The sequence below is a fragment of the Saccostrea cucullata genome, unplaced genomic scaffold, assembly GCF_032062105.1.
Source record: "Saccostrea cucullata isolate Sc308-1 unplaced genomic scaffold, CSIRO_AGI_Scuc_v1 ctg1012, whole genome shotgun sequence".
NCBI lineage: Eukaryota > Metazoa > Mollusca > Bivalvia > Ostreida > Ostreidae > Saccostrea > Saccostrea cuccullata.
In genome coordinates, this window is record NW_026923086.1 from 1 (window position 1) to 20,205 (window position 20,205).

At 35.1% G+C, this 20,205-nt stretch overlaps 1 protein-coding gene across 1 annotated transcript; it reads left to right on the forward strand.

The window, feature by feature from the left end:
- Positions 1 to 6: 6 nt before the first annotated feature.
- Positions 7 to 807, forward strand: LOC134263123 (hydroxysteroid dehydrogenase-like protein 2). The gene is made up of 2 exons (XM_062745433.1): positions 7 to 248; positions 470 to 807. Exons 1-2 carry the CDS (start codon positions 71 to 73, stop codon positions 715 to 717), a joined length of 426 nt encoding a protein of 141 aa, XP_062601417.1. The 5' UTR covers positions 7 to 70; the 3' UTR covers positions 718 to 807.
- The last annotated feature ends 19,398 nt before the right edge of the window (positions 808 to 20,205 follow it).

Genomic DNA, 20,205 nt, shown 5'->3' on the forward strand with positions numbered 1-20,205 from the left:
CTCGGGTGACAGTAAGTCTGGTGAGGAGCAGCAGGGGGCCACCCCAGAACCCCCCACACTCCCCACTGTCATGGCCCTCTCACCAGATGGCGCTGCTGGTAGTGTAGAGGATGCCCCATCTCCGCGGGAGGTCATCCGGGCTGCTGGGCGACTGATCAATGAAGTGACCGTCAGACAGAATGGTTATGTTTACCTGTTCCAGCTGGATGGAGACAATGGTGGACTGTTTTATCTAGATCTCAAGAATGGTAAGGCAGTATGAGATAAAGAAATCAAAAAGATTGAAAAAGAAAAATGATCAAAATACACTTGTAGGATAAATATTGACTGCAATTTCTGAACATATCATGACAAGAAACAGCAAATTGATCCTTATCAATATTTAAGATAATTTTATGTAATACATCTTAATTATATTTCTTGTATGAATATTGATAGTCGGGAATGAAATTTTTATCCTTATTTCCAGGAAGTGGAGGTGCAGGGGAAGGCCTGCCCCCTGGTGGTGAACCTGATGTGACCTTGACCTTGTCTGTGGCAGACATGCAGAACATGTTTGTAGGGAGAACTAAGCCCCTCCAGGCTTACATGAGTGGGAGACTCAAAGTGTCAGGGGACTTATCAGCTGCCTTAAGTCTGGAGGACTTTGTGAAAAAAGTGGTGGAAAAAATTAAATCTGAACAAACAGAATCACTTGATAGATTTCTAAATGTATAGCATGTATGTGTGTGGAGTATATGAACTAAATGAAAATCATTGTCATGCAGAAAGTTCACTTGTTTGATTTAGTTTGTCTGTGATAAAAATTTAAAATGAAATCTGTTTTCAACTTTTCTTAAACAACATTTAATTTTAAGTGTTAGACAATCACGGGAAAAAATCAGTCTTTGAATGCTTTAGACTTATCATGACAACTTCAACAGCTTTGTTTTTTTTTAAATATACATGTATCAACAACACCCATTTTGATAACCTCTGTAAAGTTATTAATTTATCATTCTCTTTGTGTTAATTCTTGCGAGTGCCATGTTATTTCTTTTTGTATTCAACTATTTATAATAAAATTTTTTATTAAATATTTTTTTACTTACTTTTATATATAATCCTTATGGCATAAGCAGTTTTGTTTATTCAGAATTAACAGAGAAAGTTGAGTAAATGGCCATCTTTAAAAGATTGTTTGGTTGCCCTCTCCTGGTCGACTGACTTGATACCGCCCGACTCAAATCTTTTTTTTTTACATTAAAGAACATAACATTTTTTTTCTTTTTATTCCTCTTATCAGTCAACAAATATGTTGAAATTTTCAGGAAAAAAGATTTTCCGACACAATAATTTTACCGTTGGTAGGGAGAGGGCAAGCAAACATTATTTTAAAGATGGCCTAAGGTTTCTGATTTTTGGTACTGAAAGAATACCCACTGATAGTATTCTTAATTAAAAAGATATCTGCATTCAGATATTAAGCAAATTGAACTAATTATTGTAATTTGTGCAATTTCACTGGCGATGGCTTGGTCATGTCCTGCGCATGCCTCCCAACTCACTGCTCAGGGTTGCCCTTAGATGGACACCTCAAGGAAAAAGAAACAGAGGCCGGCCTAAGGAGACTTGGAAAGAACTGTCCCGAAAGACCTAAAGAGCAACCATGGATGCAGCACCACCACCAGCTGCAGATCAAGCCGGATGGAAATCCCTTGTAGCCGCCTCAAGCACCTGATAGCACAGAGAGGACTGAGTGAGTGAGTGTGTGTGCAATTTCATGTTTCAATAGCAACAAAACAAAATAATAAAATTATATGGAAATATATTCAATCATGATCCTGCAAATGATCAGCATTGAGTTAGCTATAGAAATAATTCCAGAAAATCATCCTCACACCATTTAATGAAATAAACGGACAGACATCCCAATTACTATATACCCTCCCGCTTTTCAAGTGGGGGTATGATAAAATTAAAGGATCAGTTGATAAAATGCACAGTTTTGATCTATAGAACCTTGATAATGACTTCATGTTTCATTCGTGTTTCTTGGACACCTTTGTTTTCTAATCAATGCATCAAGTAGAGATAGGAGAACAACTTTATAAAAAAATTTAAAGACATTTTAAAACTATGTAGTTTGATATTGTCAATGCATTTTGAGTTTGTTATTTACATGCATCATATTTTGGGGAAATGAACAAAACAGGCCGCACCATATTAAAAAAAAAAACACATAGTCCCACAAAAACATATTTTACACCACAGTTCGGCTTTGGAATTTCGAACAAAGCTTTTATTTCACAACACCAAAACACTCGTCAGTGTTTTCAAGTCATGCCCCCATATCCAGATCATTTAAAGCTAAATAGATAATGTTTGTAATGTGTACAATGATCGAGTCTACATTGATATTTATTGACATATATTGCTGAGGAATTATAATAAATGCGCTATGTACATGTTATCTCAATTTTTGACTTAAACCTGTAAATATCAATTCTAAAATAAAGCAATTTCATTTTAGCAGACCTATTTTTATATTCATATGTGCAAAATCTTATGCGTGAAAAGAAGAAAGGGCTTGCTGTGGCCTTCAACTCGATATTTAGATATATTGACGACGTATTGTCAATTAACAATGATTATTTCTATTCTTAATATGTTGATACGATATATCCTAGTGAGCTTGAGATAAAAGATACCACAAAGTCTGACACATCTGTTTCATATTTGAATATTTTACTTGAAAAAGACGTTAATGGTAATCTAACAACCAAACTCTATGATAAACGTGATGACTTTTTCTATTGTCAACTTCCCTTACTGATGCAGCAATATTATATCTTCCTCACCTGCATACGGAGTTTATATTTCTCAGTTGATTCGATACGCAAGAGCATGCTCTATGTACACGTGTATAATTTCTAAAACTAGGTAAATTATTGGCAAACAAGTTGATAAAACAAACATATCAGCAGTCTCGTTTAAACTTATCATTCCCTAAGTTCTATGGTCGATATAATGACCTTGTCAGCAAATACAATTTATCATTGTGTCAAATGCTGACTGACTTTTTTCATAATAATTGTGTGTCCATTATTCAAACACTGAATTGATGACGGATTTTCCCGTTATTTTCCGATGATGACAAGGAGCACACGACGGGTTTGACCGGTCGGCAGGGGATGCTCACTCCTCCATGGCACCTGATCCCACCTCTTATGTTCTGGAGGTTCGTGTTTGTCCTGTTCCTATTTTGTATTGTTTTATGGACTTTTGATCTGGAATTCTGTGCGTTATCTCCATATGTTGCATTCAATAAATAACTGCAAAAGCACCAAAAAGAGTTATTGTCGCGCGTTGTTTGTACGTGCAGGATCACTTGCTTTGCAAAAACCATGCTGCCACAAAATGGAGCGTGACATCATTGTGTTATGAACATTAAAGAGTTAGGAAGCGATAATAGTGTCAGTTTTGCATGATTGTTTTATGTTCTGAAAGAAAAGAAACCCATACAAAATACTAAGTAAAGATGGAGAGATGGATATGTTGTCCGAATAGGATCATTTGCCAAAGCCCAACAGCACGTTCAGAAAAACATGCCATTGCGCTAACACACAACTCGCGTGATCGCCGTCGCGCTTTCACAACATTGAACAACACGCTGTCACGCTAACCCAAGTTCGCACGACACGCCGTCGCTCTAACACACAACACGTTGTCACGCTAACACAAGCGAGATGGCGTGTTACAAACTGTGTTAGCGTGACTAACGTGCTGTGTGTTTGTGCGATGTCGTGTTTTTTAACACACTGTCGAGCTTTTGCAAATGGCCTTATCTGGATACCATAGATGGAGGCAATACTCGCACGTTAAAACTGACTGGACTCAGTAATTGAGCTTGTCTCGTAACTAACCTATTCATCCCACTTATTACGGACAGTTCAATGGACAAATTATGCTTACGCTTTCGTACACGTTTCCGAGAGAGACAAAGACCAACTCTGCCATATTTGTAGGAAACAAAAAGAAATTTCCAATACATGTAACACTGTTTCCAATCCTGATAAAATAATTGCAATGTCAAGATATAGGAACACTGAACTGAGAAAACAACAATTGCTTGATGTTGTGTATTCACTCTAGATCTGATATAAAATTTGTATAACCGTGTATAATGCGCTCATTTTCTTTGGTACGCCAAATGAAATACTAGTACATGTACATATAAATACATTAGTTCATCATGAATTCAACCACTTTGCAAAACAATTCTTCGAGTGATGAAGAAAGTCTTTTATTACACGGACGATACGCAAACTTCGTGCCTTTCTTCGGAGCTGTTATTGTTACCATCAATATCTTCGGGATTATTGTGATCATCAAGTCAAAAACGATAGCAAAGAATTTGAAGGTGTATATCATCAGTTTGATGACCTGTGACTCCCTTACGGGACTCATCTTATTGGTCGGTCCTTTCATGTACTGGCTCCTTAACTCTCGCCAGGTGGTGGATCACAATGTTTCCGTGATCCGCACCTTGCTTTTGATATCCATATTGCACACCACTGGACTTTCAGTAGATCGATTACTATCCGTAAAACAACCCAATTTTTACATGTTTCGCGTCACGCCGAGGACTTGTACTATAGTTTGTATTTTCATTTGGTCATTTTCCATTGGTTACCATATTACGCTGATCACTGTATCGTCATTTGATGCGATGGGAGGGCAATTCGACAAAAGATTCTACGTCGTTTTTCTGTCTATCTACTTCATTTGTGTTTCCCTCTATTTAGGATCAAGCAGGACGATCATTGTTTGTGCCAGAGAACATCTCAAAAGAATTAACCTTTATCCACATCTAAATGAATCAGTTCAAGACCAACAGGTTTCCAGTACTTTCCGGTTGTCAATGATCGTCACTACCGCTTCCGGTTTCCTCTTTGCTCTATATCTTCCGGTACAAGTTTTTGTAACTTTGACATTCATTGACCCAAACCGAGAGATGAAGGTCACTAGGTTTTTCCTGGATGTTTCCTACCCTTTATTAACATTAGAAAGCTTCCTAAACCCTGTCTTGTATTTGATTAGATTTCGGGAGACACGACAAACGATTACTAAATTATTTTGCCCTTCAAAAATCAAAGCACTTCGATCAAAGAAAGCAACCGCCACATCCAGTCAAACTTTATAAGGATTCATTATTATGGATATCAGAATCAAGTACCTGATATAATACATGTACTAAATGTACTAGTCTGTTTAATTAAAACATATACAAGTGTGTTCGACTGTAAAAATTATTTTGTTGAACGAGAAATAAATGTGAAAAATAACATGTAACCAATTCAGAACTCTTTGTGAAAGCGTCTCATAAAAAGTTTGCCATTCGTTCTTGAAATTTCTTGATGAATAAAACCAGAGAACTGTCAGTACTATTATCTAAAAATGATATTCCCGCTTCTATTCCATTTTTTGCAATGGAAAACCTATGTCAAGTATCTGTCCGATAAGAACATAAAAAGAATGTGCATGATGATACAATGTGAAAAGGATTCTGTACAAGTTCTATTAGTTTTTTGCAGAAATGAAGAGGGGGGTCTGCGGGTAATGTTTTGATACCCCCTACATTATAGCAATGATAGTTCTTTGGGGAACTCAATGTATCTGTCAGGTTGAGAGGAAGAATAGACGTACACAATACACAATGTCAATATGTCTCCCAGTTGATTCGATACGCGAGATCGTGTTTTGGTAGGAAAATTTTCTATAACAAGACAATTTATATATTGAGAATCAATTTGATGAAACAAGGACATCAACAGCTTTGTTTAAAGTCAACATTGTGCAAGTTTTATGGTCGATACAATGACCGTGTCAGCATACACAATCTACATCATAATGTCGAATAATGACCTTTGTTTTTCATTCTTATTGCGTTGCCATTACTTACTAAATTTTCCACGGATTTTTTCTGTTTGTCCCGTCACCACGACAGGGGTAGATGGCGGATGTGACCGGTCGATAGGATATGTTTACTCTTCCATGGCACCTGATCCCACATTTGATGTTGAACAGGTCCGTGTTGTCTAATTTTGTCACAATTTGATGGACTCTTGCTTCTTTACAGTATTATCTTCACAGTAGCTCCTACAGTCGATGGATGTTTGCTCTGTGAGCAGCTAGAAGGTCCTGGAATCAAGTCCCGGCTGCGATTGACGATGAAATATACTTGTAGATACCAGTTGTTACTTCACCAAGCAATCGGTACTTTAAGGGAAAAATGATGTGTGTTTTAGTTGACATAAAAATCCGAAGCACCTGGAAGAAAAAAAATCATTTCTATCGTCAAATGAACATTTAATTTGGACAATATAAAGTCATTGGTCCAAAGTTATATTGAATTATTCAGGAATATATGAATTTCGTGTATCATGATCAATTTATATTCTTTACTATTTTTTACCCTTTTTGTTGATTAAATATTTAAATAGAAGAACCATACAATCAACCTCAGTTAAATATGAAAAACAGCTTCAAGTCGCAAACTAAATTAAATTGACGGTATGATTTTTGATCATATGTAGTATGCGCTTCTTCTTTTAGAAAAGACTTTCAATGTTATGAATATTTATGATTAAAATTTAAATACTAGTAGAGTTAGCATTTTTAATACTGACTACACGCATCCAAGGCAACAAAACAAAAATTCAGGTTTTTAAGCATACATTCACTGCTTATTTTCATAGCAACGCTCTATTTAAAGAATCTGATTTGATTTCTTTTAATGGGAAAATTAGGACCACACTAACACTTTAAAAATTGATTATTAGTTATTTCGAAATATGCTTTTTTAAAAAGATAAGATCAAATCTAAATTTAAACATACAAAGTGTAAATTGGAAGGCTCTGAGGCATGTAAATCATGATAACCTTTGCCAACCAATAAGAAATATCATAATTTGTCCTTGGTATACATGTATGTTTTAAAGCTTTTTTCTCTATTATTTGTTCACATTTTATCCTATAATTGCTTTTTTTTTATTTAATGTGTAGGAGGGTCATTCAAAAGTTCGTCGACTTTTGTCCTTACTTTTTTTAACGTTATGTTACTAGTATACCGGTATCTAAATTTGGTACACATATTTTAACAACAAATTCGAATAATTTGAGTAAAAAAATGGAATATGTCTTCATATTTATAAAACTTATCAAAGATTCAGAACAGCAAAAATGGAGCCAAGGAGCGACGTCAAAATTGAGTACCAGTTTTACTAATTTTCACTTTATAGTATCTATTGCCATACCTCTAATAAATGGAGCTGAAACGAAATAAAAATGGCACGTTTAAATAAAGTCTTGCAGTACTACTTAATATGCTAACAGGTAATGTAATACATCGCTCCGTTTAAAAGATATCAGTTTCTAAATACATATAAACTTGAATAAAAAGGGCAAAAAACCATGACGTTGCAGGACGTCGCGGAGTAGCGAGTGGGAATAAAATTTTACTTTGCTTCCGGTAAATTACTTTATTTAACTTAAAAAGAATCTGTATAAGCCAGGATATGTATGACAAATAAGCCGTATATTTGTATAAAATGGAAAATACAATTTTTGAGTGGTAGCGAGTTTGAATCGGACGATGGATGGTCTGAAAAGAAACAAGTTATAGTTAACTAGAAATATGTCCATAGGACATGAATGCCCCACCGAGGATATCTTAGAAAAGCAACAAAAAAATTTGTATGTGTATAAAATTTAATCAGAATATCTTGAATAGTGATGCAGCTGAATTGCTTGTTTGGAAAATATAGGTCAGATCCAGCATTCGAAGCAAGTCTGGTAGTGTCAATGCCTAGATGCATCATCCATGCAAGTTTGGTTCAGGTAGGGCTTATAGTTACTTGGGAATGAAAATATAGGTCAGATCCAGCATCCGAAGCAAGTAGCAAGTAGTCTGGTAGTGTCCATCCCTAGATGCATCATCCATGCAAGTTTGGTTCAGGTAGGGCTTATAGTTACTTGGGAATGAAAATATAGGTCAGATCCAGCATCCGAAGCAAGTCTGGTAGTGTCCATCCCTAGATGCATCATCCATACAAGTTTGGTTCAGGTAGGGCTTATCGTTACTTGGGAATGAAAATATAGGTCAGATCCAGCATCCGAAGCAAGTCTGGTAGTGACCATCCCTAGATGCATCATCCATGCAAGTTTGGTTCAGGCAGGGCTAATAGTTACTTGGGAATGAAAATATAGGTCAGATCCAGCATCCGAAGCAAGTCTGGTAGTGTCCATCCCTAGATGCATCATCCATGCAAGTTTGGTTCAGGTAGGGCTTATAGTTACTTGGGAATGAAAATAAAATGTAGGTCAGATCCAGCATCCATGCAAGTTTGGTTCAAATCTAGTAGTGTCCATCATCTAGATGCAACATCCATGCAAGTTTGGTCCAAGTAGGGCTTATAGTTCCTTAGGAATGGACCTACTCCAAAAACTTTAACCTGGTCACTCATCTGGAAAATATAGGTCAGATCCAGCATCCGAAGCAAGTCTGGTAGTGTCCATCCTTAGATGCATCATCCATATAAGTTTGGTCCAAGTAGGGCTTAAAGTTCCTTATGAATGGACCTGCTTTAAAAACTTTAACCTGGTCACTCATCTGAAAAATGTAGGTCAGATCCAGCATCTGAAGCAAGTCTGGTAGTGTTCATCCCGAGATGCATTATCCATGCAAGTTTGTATCAACATGTGAAGTTTGATAACACCATCTTGAATGGTATGTATAAAAGTGAGCTAAACACTAATATAAGAAAAGTGAGGTCAAGGTCAGAGGAAAGGTCAAGGTCAAAAAATGTTGATGCAGTTGCATAGATCTCATCAATATCTATCAGCATATGAAGTTTGATGAAAATATCTTGGATAGTTTCTTTGAAACTTAGCTTTGAACAGAGCTAAACGCAAAGTGTGACAGAAGGAGAGAAGGACGGAAGACGGACTTGACAAACACTATATGCCCGGGCCATATTCATGGCGGGGCATAAAAATCTTGTCAAAAGAGTTAGGAACGTCATTAAACGTGATGTGCTCTTCACTGTTGTGGAACAAATAGAGTTACGCTGTAGAATTTGAGAATACTTACAGTCTAGTTCAACCTAATATTTGCACAATTGTTGGCAAACTATAATAGTTGTTCAGTGCTACATGTGTGTATACGTTTTTATGAAAGGAGTTCGAGAAGATGCTACAAACCGTTTATGATATTAAAAAGCAGACTGAGTAATTTTGAGAAACTTTCTCGACTTTTTTTTTTACGTTACAATGATGTTCCGTGGTAACAAAACATGTTTCTTTATAAATTGGATAACATGAGTTCTATTTATAATCAAATGGAATGAAAATTCACACTACGACAAAATAAATATTTATGAAAATGTGTTGATCTATAATCTTTTAATAATAATATGGCGATGAGGAACATTGTCTACGTATATTTTTAATGACCCTCGTATGACTTTATAAAATTCAATGAATTTTTTTTACTTTTAAATATTTTGTTACCATACTAGCGTATATACACTGTAATAGTTGATTTACCAATTTACTTGAAACATATTTATCATGCATTTTCAAACATAAGGCCTTCAACTTTTGGAAACGGTCTTTGCCCATTGTTTCCTTTGCCACACATGTTAACTATGGGACTCTAAACATGTTTAAAATGATATTTTTCAATGTTAAAGATATGTTGTCATGGTAACCGTAATACGTAGCAACCAATTTTTGCCTGATTTAAGTTTAGGGTATCAAAGACTTTCATCATAGAGAGTTTGGTGAAATTCTGAGACAATGCGTGCCACATTTACAGCTCCCATATAAAATTTCAAGTAATTACAGAGAATGGCTCTTTAAAAAACATTCACTAAAATATAATAAATATTGCGTTTAGTTGAGTGTAATATTGATAAATTTCACCCCTCGAAAACCATTGTCAACCTCGGACGCGCGTCAATTGACAATGATTCTCTTGGGGTAAAATTTTTCAATGTTACACTCAGCAACATGCAATATTTATATAATATCAACTTCATAGAAGTTGTGTGTAAAATCAGTGTGGTTTTGACAGTTTGAAAGTGATCCTAGTGTCAGTTTAGATTGTTTTCTCTGAAAGAACAAACGCCCTTTCATTAAAAAAAACACATCAGAAATGAAGAGACGGAGGCTGAAATACACCCACGTTAAAATTGAAAGGATTCAGTAATTGGACTTGTTTTGTAAGGTATGAGTGTGTCTGTACTCCTACTCATGGCATTTATTACGGACAATTCAATGGCCAAATTATACATACGCTTTCATACACTTTTCTAAAGGAGAGACAAAGACCAATTCTACCATATCTGTAGAAAATAAAAGAAATTTCCAATAACACTGATTCCTGATAAAATAATTGATACGATATAGGAAAACTGAGAAAATAACAAATGCTTATTTTGAGTGTGGCTAATTTCATTACAAAACGACTATAAAATTTGTATAAACACGTATATAGCACTCATTTTCTTTGATACACCAAATGAAATAGATGTACATGCATTCGTTCATCATGAATTCAACCACTTTGCAAAACAATTCTTCGAGAGATGAAGAAAGTCTTTTATTACACGGACGATATGCAAACACCGTGCCTTTCTTCGGAGCTGTTATCCTTACCATCAATATCATCGGAATTATCGTCATCAACAAGTCCAAAACGATTGCAAAGAATTTAAAGGTGTACATAATCAGTTTGATGATATGTGACTCCCTTACAGGACTCATCTTATTGGTCGGTCCGTTTATGTACTGGCTCCTTAGCTCTCGCCAGGTTGGGGATCACAGTGTATCAATGATCCGCACTTTGCTTTTGATATCCATATTGCACACCACTGGACTTTCAGTAGATCGATTACTATCCGTAAAACAACCCAATTTTTACATGTTTCGCGTCACGCCGAGGACTTGTACTATAATTTGTATTTTCATATGGTCATTTTCCATTGGTTACCATGTTACGCTGATCACTGTATCGTCATTTGATGCGATGGGAGGACAATTCGACAAAAGATTCTACGTCGTTTTTCTGTCTATCTACTTCATGTGTGTTTCCCTCTATTTAGGATCAAGCAGGACGATCATTGTTTGTGCCAGAGAACACCTAAAAAGAATTAACCTTTGTCCAAGACTAAACGAATCTGTCCAAGACCAGCAGGTTTCCAGTACTTTCCGGTTGGCAATCGTCATCACTACCGCTTCCGGTTTCCTCTTTGCTCTTTACCTTCCAGTACAAATTTTTGCAGCTTTGACATTCATTGACCCCAACCGAGAGATGAAAGTCACGAAGTTTTTCCTGGAAATTTCCTACCCTTTATTAACATTAGAAAGTTTCCTTAACCCTGTGTTGTATCTGATAAGATTTCGAGAGACTCGACAAACGATCAGGAACTTCTTTTGTCCTTCAAAAATTAAAGCACTTCGATCCAAGAAAGCAACCACCGCGTCCAGCCAAACGTTATAAGGATTCATTATTATGGATATCAGAATCAAGTACCTGACATAATACTAGTTTATTTGATATATATGTAAAGACGTGACTGTAAAAATTATTTTGTTTAACGAGAAATGAATGTAAAAAATAACCTAAATCGGCGCTCTTTGTGAAAGTGTCTGATAAAAAAGTTTGCATTCAGTTTTTGAAATTTCTTGATGAATAGAACCAGAGGACTATCAGTACTATTATCTAAAAATTGTATCCAAACTTCTCTGGCCAGTTCCATTTTTTCTTCTTTTTTGGCAATGGAAAACCTCTGATAAAATTTTTAATATCTTCCAAGAAGAACATAAAATAAAATGTGCATGATGACACATTTTAAAAAAGATTCCGTACAAGTTCCATCAATTTTTTCAGATATGTAGAATGATTTGCGGATAATGTATGGATACCCCCTACATTATAGGAATGATAGTTCTTTGGGGAACTCAAAGCATCTGTCAGGTTGAAAGGAAGAATAGACGTATACAATACACAATGTCAATATGTCTCCCAGTTGATTCGATACCCGAGATCGTGCTTTAATTTTCTATAACAAGACAAGGTATTGACAATCAATTTGATGAAACAAGGATGTCAACAGCTTTGTTTAAAGTCAAAATTGTTTTATGTTTTATGGTTGATAAAATGACCTTGTCAGCATACACAACCCACATCTTAATGTACTTAAATGTACACACTGAATTGCCTACGGATTTTTCTGTTTGCCCCATAACGACTGCATGGAGCACACGGCGGGTGTGACCGGTCGACAGGAGATGTTTACTCCTCCATGGAACCTGATCCAAGTTCTGATGTTAATTTTAAGGTCCGTTTCTGTTAATTTTGTCACAATTCGATAGATTCTTGATTCTTTACAAAAGTAGTGACTCGGCAACTCAGTCGGCCTCAGGCAGTTTGGGGGTCTGTCAAAACGCATGGTGCCCTCGAACTCGGTCAATAAAGTATAATATCAACTTCCTACATATAGTAATTGTGTGTGCAATCAGAGTTGTTTTGACAAAATAATTTTGCAAGTGACCAATGATATGGTAAGTATAAGATTTTGAGTTCCATTTTTATTGAAAAAGCAGTATCTTGGCAACGATGTGTGGACATAATTCATCGTGGGGAAAAGTTGAATAAAATGTTCAAATATACTGCGGTTTCATTTATATTCGTTTTATATTCGTTGAGCACCAATTTTCGAGGATTTCGTTGTTGAGTAGATCCACAAATTGAATTAAAAAATATGTTATTCATTTGTTTATGCAATGCTTTTGTCCACGAAAATACATAATTGATGCCAACGAAAATTGATGAAACCCCAGTAAAATATAAGCAGAGAAAACACGTACCTCTAAATGATGGAAGCAAATATATTGTGGCAAAGTACTCCTGAAGTTGCACCTTCAATGCTGTCAATATTATAGTGAAGAGTAAAGAAAGAGGATTGATAAGCACTAACTGGAACTTGTTATGCATCTATGTTTGAAAGGCCTTTAAGAACTTAAGGGAAAAATCGTTTCTTACAAAAAAGAAGTGTTTTTGGTCACATTGAATTTTTTGCGTGTTAGTTTTCTTAAATAACAGAAGTGTGTGTAAAATCTTCAACAAATATTAGCGCAAGTAATTTTGAAGAACAAAAGCGTCAAGTGTAGAGTGAGTAATAAAAACGGTAGTTTACCTTTTATGAATTTCAAAAGTACAATATACAGTTGTTGATTGGGGTTGAGGGCAACAGTTGATCTGTCACCGGCGGACAACTGTTTTGTTATACCCATATGAAAAAAATTAATTGTACCGCCAAAATATAGAAAAAAATCAATTGAGTATTAATGAAACCAAACAATATTTACTAATTTACGCCACTACTTGTTCGAATTATTTTGATTTGTTATCAATATATCGTATGAATCTCGACTATATTTGATATCCTATCCATTTAATTAAATAACAGTTGAATGCTTCTATATTAATTCTTTTTCTGAGAAAGACGAAAACCGTTATCTTTATGTAAAGAAAATCAAAGTAAATCTCCAATAACATGTTTCTGGGCATAATGACTGGCAGAATTGTGACATTAATGTGAAACTGTGAAAAAAGCATCTGCTCGAGTATAATGTCTACTAGTAATTGGCTAATTATTTCTCCACATGGCTTTATCATACACATTCTAATAATCTCCAATGACATACTCATTATCTCCAGGTACATTGACACACTAGTTCGTTATGAATTCAACCAACTTTCAAGATAACTCTACTTTGCAGGATGCGGGAAGTCTATTATTACACGGACGGTATGCAACCACAATGCCTTTCTTGGGAGCCGTTATTGTGATCTTTAATATCATCGGAATTATCATTATCTTCAAGTCCAAATCTATTGCAAAGAATTTGAAGGTGTACATCATCAGTTTGATGACATGTGACTGCCTTACCGGACTCAACTTATCGATAGTTCCCGTAATGTACTGGCTCTTCAACACCCGTCAGGTGGTGGATCAAAGTGTTTCCATGATCCGCACCTTGCTTTTGATATCGATTCTGCACACCACTGGACTTTCCATTGATCGGTTGATATCTATCAAAATCCCAAATTTTTACACCTTTCGCGTCACACCGAGAACATGTACAAAAGTGTGTCTTTCCATCTGGTCAGTTTTCATCGTTTATCATATTATAGTTAGCACTTTATCGTCATTTTATGCCATGGGTGGACAATTTGACAAAAAAGTCTACATTGTCTTTTTAACTATCTACTTCAGTTGTCTTCCTCTTTATTTGGGATCAAGTAAAACTATCATTACTTGTGCCAGAAAACACATCAAACGCACTAGTGCACAAATAAACGAATCGGATCAAGATCGGCAGATTTCCAGCACTTTTCGGTTGTCAATCGTCATCACTACCGCTTCCGGTTTCCTCTTTGCCCTTTACCTTCCTGTGCAAATTTTCATAATTTTGACATTCATTGACCCCAACCGAGAGATGAAGGTCATGAATTTTTTCCTGGAAATTTCCTACCCTTTATTAACATTAGAAAGCCTCCTGAACCCTGTCCTGTATTTGATAAGATTTCGGGAGACTCGACAAACGATTGGAAACTTCTTTTGCCCTTCAAAATTAACTCAGAACGGATCAACTGCAACCAGGCAAACGACATATAAAGACAATGTGATGGATAAGGTAAAGGGATAGGATTAACAAAATGTACTATTGGTATTCACAACGTTGGAACCTGGGGACTTGTTGGCAGCCAATGAAATCCATTGCGTGAAATATTTCCAAAGGAAAAATGACTTTTGCCAAAGTCTGTTGAAGGACAAATGGACAAAAGGACAGAAACAGTCATTTGAACAAGTGACTTTTGATTACTTTTGATTCAGTAGTTGTTTTGAATCAGTTTATCTTTTTCCCTATATATTCCCTATATTTCAATATTATCATGTAGGAAAATTCGGCACCTGGAGAGCGACTATAAAGGTGATTGTGTTATGCTTTTAGAGTTTAAAAAACTTTAAAAACGAAAACTTGTGCAAATTCTGAATGATATTGTAACATTTTTGCGGCTTGTTTTGCTTAAAACAAAGAGGATTATTTATTAATCATTAGTTTGAAGTCATGCAATTTTTTTTTAATTTTGATTCATTGGAATCAATGGAAGTGTAGTTAAAAAAAATTTAATTATATGTAGTAATAGATTAAATGCTTTGTGTGAACATTTTGTAATAATTTTATATTATTTTTCTCTATTATTCTATGCTCTCTGATTGGCTCAAACTTGATCACATGATCAAATATACAACAGCATAAAGACGTATGTTACTATTTATAGATTCTGAAAAGCATATAGATTTGATGTTTGTATAAAATGGAAATACCCCTCTCTGAAACAACAAAAGTGCTGATTACTCAATACTTATAGCTAACATAACTTGATATTTCTGAGGAAATATATAATACGAAGGGTGATCAAAAAGTTCGTGAACTAATTGATTAACTTCCATAAAAGAAACAATATTTGGTTTCAGTGTTGATTATATTTTAAATTAGTCCTCTCCGATTTTAATGCACATCTGCCACCGCTCTGCGCATGCGCGAATCACGTGATACAGGCGGTAACGTGACCCCCTCCGTAGCGTTCTGTCGCAAAAGCTGAAAGATTTTTCTGAGTTTTATATTTCTCTCCATGCAAGTTAATTTTTATAACAAGAACAGTTCATTTGTCAGAAATGGTCAAATCTCGGCAACAGAATGGGTGGATAAGAATATCCTTTCCAAAAATAAGCATGGTGACCAGCAAAACCCAAATCTTCTGTCTCGGAAGAGACGTTTGTATAAGGTGGATAGAGAATGGGTGCCTCCTTCTTATAATATCTAATACGTTTTAAATCTAAAGTAAACGATATCTTATGTATTTAATAATTATATTATTGTTAAAATATTCAACTATTTTTCAAATTGTAATTTGGACGTCTTTGATAGCAAATTGCTTAATTAAAAACACGTGTCACCTTTTTTAAAATTTGCTTTCAGTGGGCAACATAACAAGTATCATTTTTAACCATCTGCCTACCTTCAGTAAAACGACCAATCCAATCATTGATTGAATTTATAGAAAGTCATTTGTCTTAATAAACTGAGTACAAATTAGTATACGCTACTTCCAAGGGATTTTTAAGATATTTATTAAAAATTTACAATCGTTTGTTGAACGAGTAACACTGAGACAGCCATTTTTCGTCACAAGTGACCTACATAGTGACGTCATTTTCACATTGTGACGTCATAAACAAGGAGCAAAACTTTATTCAGCCTTTGTTATTTATAGAACTTGTGTATGGCTATGTGTGTACCAAATTATTTTCTAATCTGAATTGTGGTTCTGTAGATATATAGATAGTTCGCGAACTTTTGATCACCCCTCGTACATGTAAGCATATTATATGGAGGAAAAATTATCGGTAGGAAATCTTAAACTTTTCTGTATATGGAACAAACTCCCTATGCTATTTGACTTAGACCTATGATAGCCGATGCCAAGCTTGCTTCCTGTGGCGAGTTTGATTACAAAATACTGATACGGCAATATGCATATTTTAAGCGATAGTCGGTCTATATTGGTGTTGCATGAAACATGAAGATAATGAACAGCATTCAAGCTCCAAAGTAAATTGAGACATTGAAAATCCACAACCCTTTAAATCATCAGAGGCGGGATCAGATAACTTGGAGAAGTAAGCATTCCCTACCGGCCGGTCACATTTCCGCGTGCTCCTTGTCATGATCGTACAGACGAAAAAATCCGAAGACACTTCAGTGTGTAAATAGTTGCCAAACCATGTACAAAATGGTAAAATTTTAAAACTAAAACTAAGACTATATTGATCTCCTTTAGAAGAAGAGCTCCATATGAAGATGTACAAAATGGTAAAATTTTAAAACTAAAACGTTTGAAATTTTTCTTTGCCAAGTGATAGTTGACAGCTTAGGATATCATTTATATAAAAAAAATAGGTTAAATCTGTGGTTAATTTTTTGATTCCCCCCCAGCCTCCTTAATGCTAGATTTTACTTCCCGAAAAGGCCATTGTATCGGCCATAAAACTTGCTAAATGATGACTTTAAACGATTCTGTGATATCACTATTTCGTCAACTTGTTTGTCTACAGATTGCCTTATTTTAGAAATTGTCCCTACGTAGAGCATTCGTTTCCTATCAAATAAACTAGAATGCAGGTGATAAAGAAAAATTGCTACACAAGTTAGGAAAATGACGATAAGAAATTTAAAGCCACCATAAAGTTTTGCTGTTAGACTGTTATATCTTTTCGATGGATAATATCGAGTTGGCATACAAGGGTCATTCAATAAATAATGAGACTATCGGTTTTTTCTTAATAGATATAGAAACAAATAATTTCAGTTTTTCACAGCCGAGGAATACTGTTGAGGAACGCTCAATTAAGAAAAATTCCATGCTTTTCCCTATGATTTTCACAAAGAAATTCATTTTTTAAGTAACCACTACACTGGTCACTACACTGATCCGAAAATTGTTTAAAAGTAGTCTCCTCCAAGACAATGAAAATGAGGACGTACATGTACTTAAAAGTTGCGTTTCACTATAAAAACCCGCTTAAGAACCAATATGTAAGATATCCTTTTGTTATCTGGAAAGACAAACCTTTCACATTGTATATGGTTTTCAGTTGGATAGAACAAATCCAAAACGGAAAAGGAGTGTTACAAGATCTCAGTTATTTTGGTCGATAACGATATGCGGAGACACCAACAATTGCAGATACGTTGAGCAACTTGATATCAGTACATAGCAAAATTTACATTGAAAGATATTGCTAAGAAACGAAACAATTCATCACCACAGTTTATAGACTTCTGACAAAGGAAATACGATTCTAACAAGCAAATTCAAAGAATTGTGGTCCGCCGCTTTCGATGTCTTTGTGGGTGAGATGTCAAATACGAACGCCCTATCATATGTCATTTAGAAATTATCACCAAAGTTGAATTTAAAAAAAAATAAGGTCAATAGTGAAGGCCAAGGTCAAGGAGTCACAAATCATAGCATGCTCGGAAATATCTTGTCATAGGTAATGCACATGTCAAATATGAAAGCCCCATCTCTTCTCAATCAAAAGTTAAAAGGAGCAAGATGCGTTTGTGAAACACTAATGACCCCGTATGGCAACAAAGTGAAGATTAAACTTTTCTTAAATGCAAATTGAATATATTGGTACCCAAATTTTAAAAAGTAGGTCAAACTCCAAGGTCAAGGTAAATGGGTCAAAGTTCTTGGTATCCAATGAAAGGTCTTCTCACAAGGATTAATTATGTGAAATATGAAAACCCTAGCCCTTACCATTCAAAAGTTGCGGCCAAGGTTAAAGCTTTTAAAAAGTAGGTCAAGCTCCGAGGTCAAGGTCAAAGTTGCTGATATCCAATGAAAAGTCTTGTCAGAAGGAATAGATATATGAAGTGCGAATTCTCTAACCCTTCAAAAATTATGGTCAAGGTTTTTTTTAAAAACGTAAGTCAAACTCGGAGGTCAAGGTCAGAAAGTCAAATATCTTCTTATCCAATGAAAGGTCTTGTCACAAGGAATAAATATGTGAAGTATAAAAGCCCAAGCCCTTACCGTTCAAAAGTTATGGCCAAGATTAAAGTTTTAAAAAGGTAGGTCAAACTCCAAGGTCAAGGTCAAAGAGTCTAAGTGCTTAATTTGAAATGAAAGTTCTTGTCACAAGAATTAACTTTGTAAATTATGAATTAAAGCCCTAGCCCTAACCCTTCAAAAGTTATGGCCAAGGTTAAAGTTTTTAAATAGTAGGCCAAACTCCAAGGTCAAGGCCAGACGGTCAAAATTCTTGTTATCCAATGAAGGGATTTTTCACAAGGGTATATATGTGAAGTACGAAAGCCTTAGCCTTTGTAAACCGTTTTAAAGTTATGGCCAAGGTTAAATTTTCTTCTTAAGTACGGAATTCTCCAAGGTCAAGGTCAAAAGGTCAAAGTTGTTGATATCCAATGAAAGGTCTTGCCATAAAGAATACATATGTGAAATATAAAAGTCCTAGTATCCACCGTTCAAAAGTTATGGCCAAAGTAAAAATTAAAAAAAAATTGTTAAAAGTGGGTCAAACTCCAAGGTCAAAAGGTCAAATTTGGTGGTACCCAGAGAAAGGTCTTGTCACTAGGAATACACATGTGAAATATGAATTCAAAGTCAGAGCTCCACTAAATCAAAAGTTATGGGCAAGGTTAAAGTTTTTGTGACGGACGGACAGCTAGACAGACGAATGAGATTTAATGTCCCCTCGCTTTCGCGAAAGCGGGGGACAAAAAAGATTGGTGCCTTATTTTCTTACAGATTCCAAAGAGGAAAAATGTGCAATTGATCTATTGAAGAATAAATATTAATTTTTGAAATACTGAATAAATATTAATTTTTGAAATACTGAATTAGGTATAAAAAAAAAACTTGAGCATGGGTGATAAAATTTGATTCCCTTTGTATACCCGAAAAGGAAGAAAACTAACAATAGGTGGAAACAGACAGAAAGCTGTCGCCTTATTAATGGAAAGAGATGCCAGAGCTCCAAACATGTCAAACAGGTTTATTTTTCTCTTCATGCAAGTGGCACGGTAATACATGAACCTCAATCGAACGAAGGACAATCTATGTAATATAATGTTAAAATTACATTAAGGAAAGTTCAGTATTTTTTTCTGTGAGGGAAGTCCAAATATACGTCCCTGAATTAATTTTCTACTGTCTAACAACACTGCTACAAATACGCAAAATGACATACTATAATAGTATACGGAATTTTGAAGCAAAGAATTTTAGTAGTTCATCATATGTATACGCTAAATTTCAATCATCATGGTGAGATGAATTTTAAGAAATTTTGAGCTTGAAAATTGTTAAAGAGGATTTAAATAATCATTTAAAAGACCTAGAGCGCACTATTTTCTGTCAGAACGGTTAACTCCCGCTAATTTATAATAGAAGGTATTGAATTAAATTAAACAATCTTCCAGAAGGAAAATAAAATCGCTTTTTTGTTTTTTTTTTTTTTTTTTTTTTTTTGTTTTGTTTTTGTTTACACTTCTGGTACC

Bases quoted from the DNA above. Each gene is read 5' to 3' on its own strand.
- LOC134263123 (XM_062745433.1), top strand. From the start codon at position 71: ATGGCCCTCTCACCAGATGGCGCTGCTGGTAGTGTAGAGGATGCCCCA. The intron at 249-469 runs GTAAGGCAGTAT...CCTTATTTCCAG, and splicing joins TTATCTAGATCTCAAGAATG to GAAGTGGAGGTGCAGGGGAA.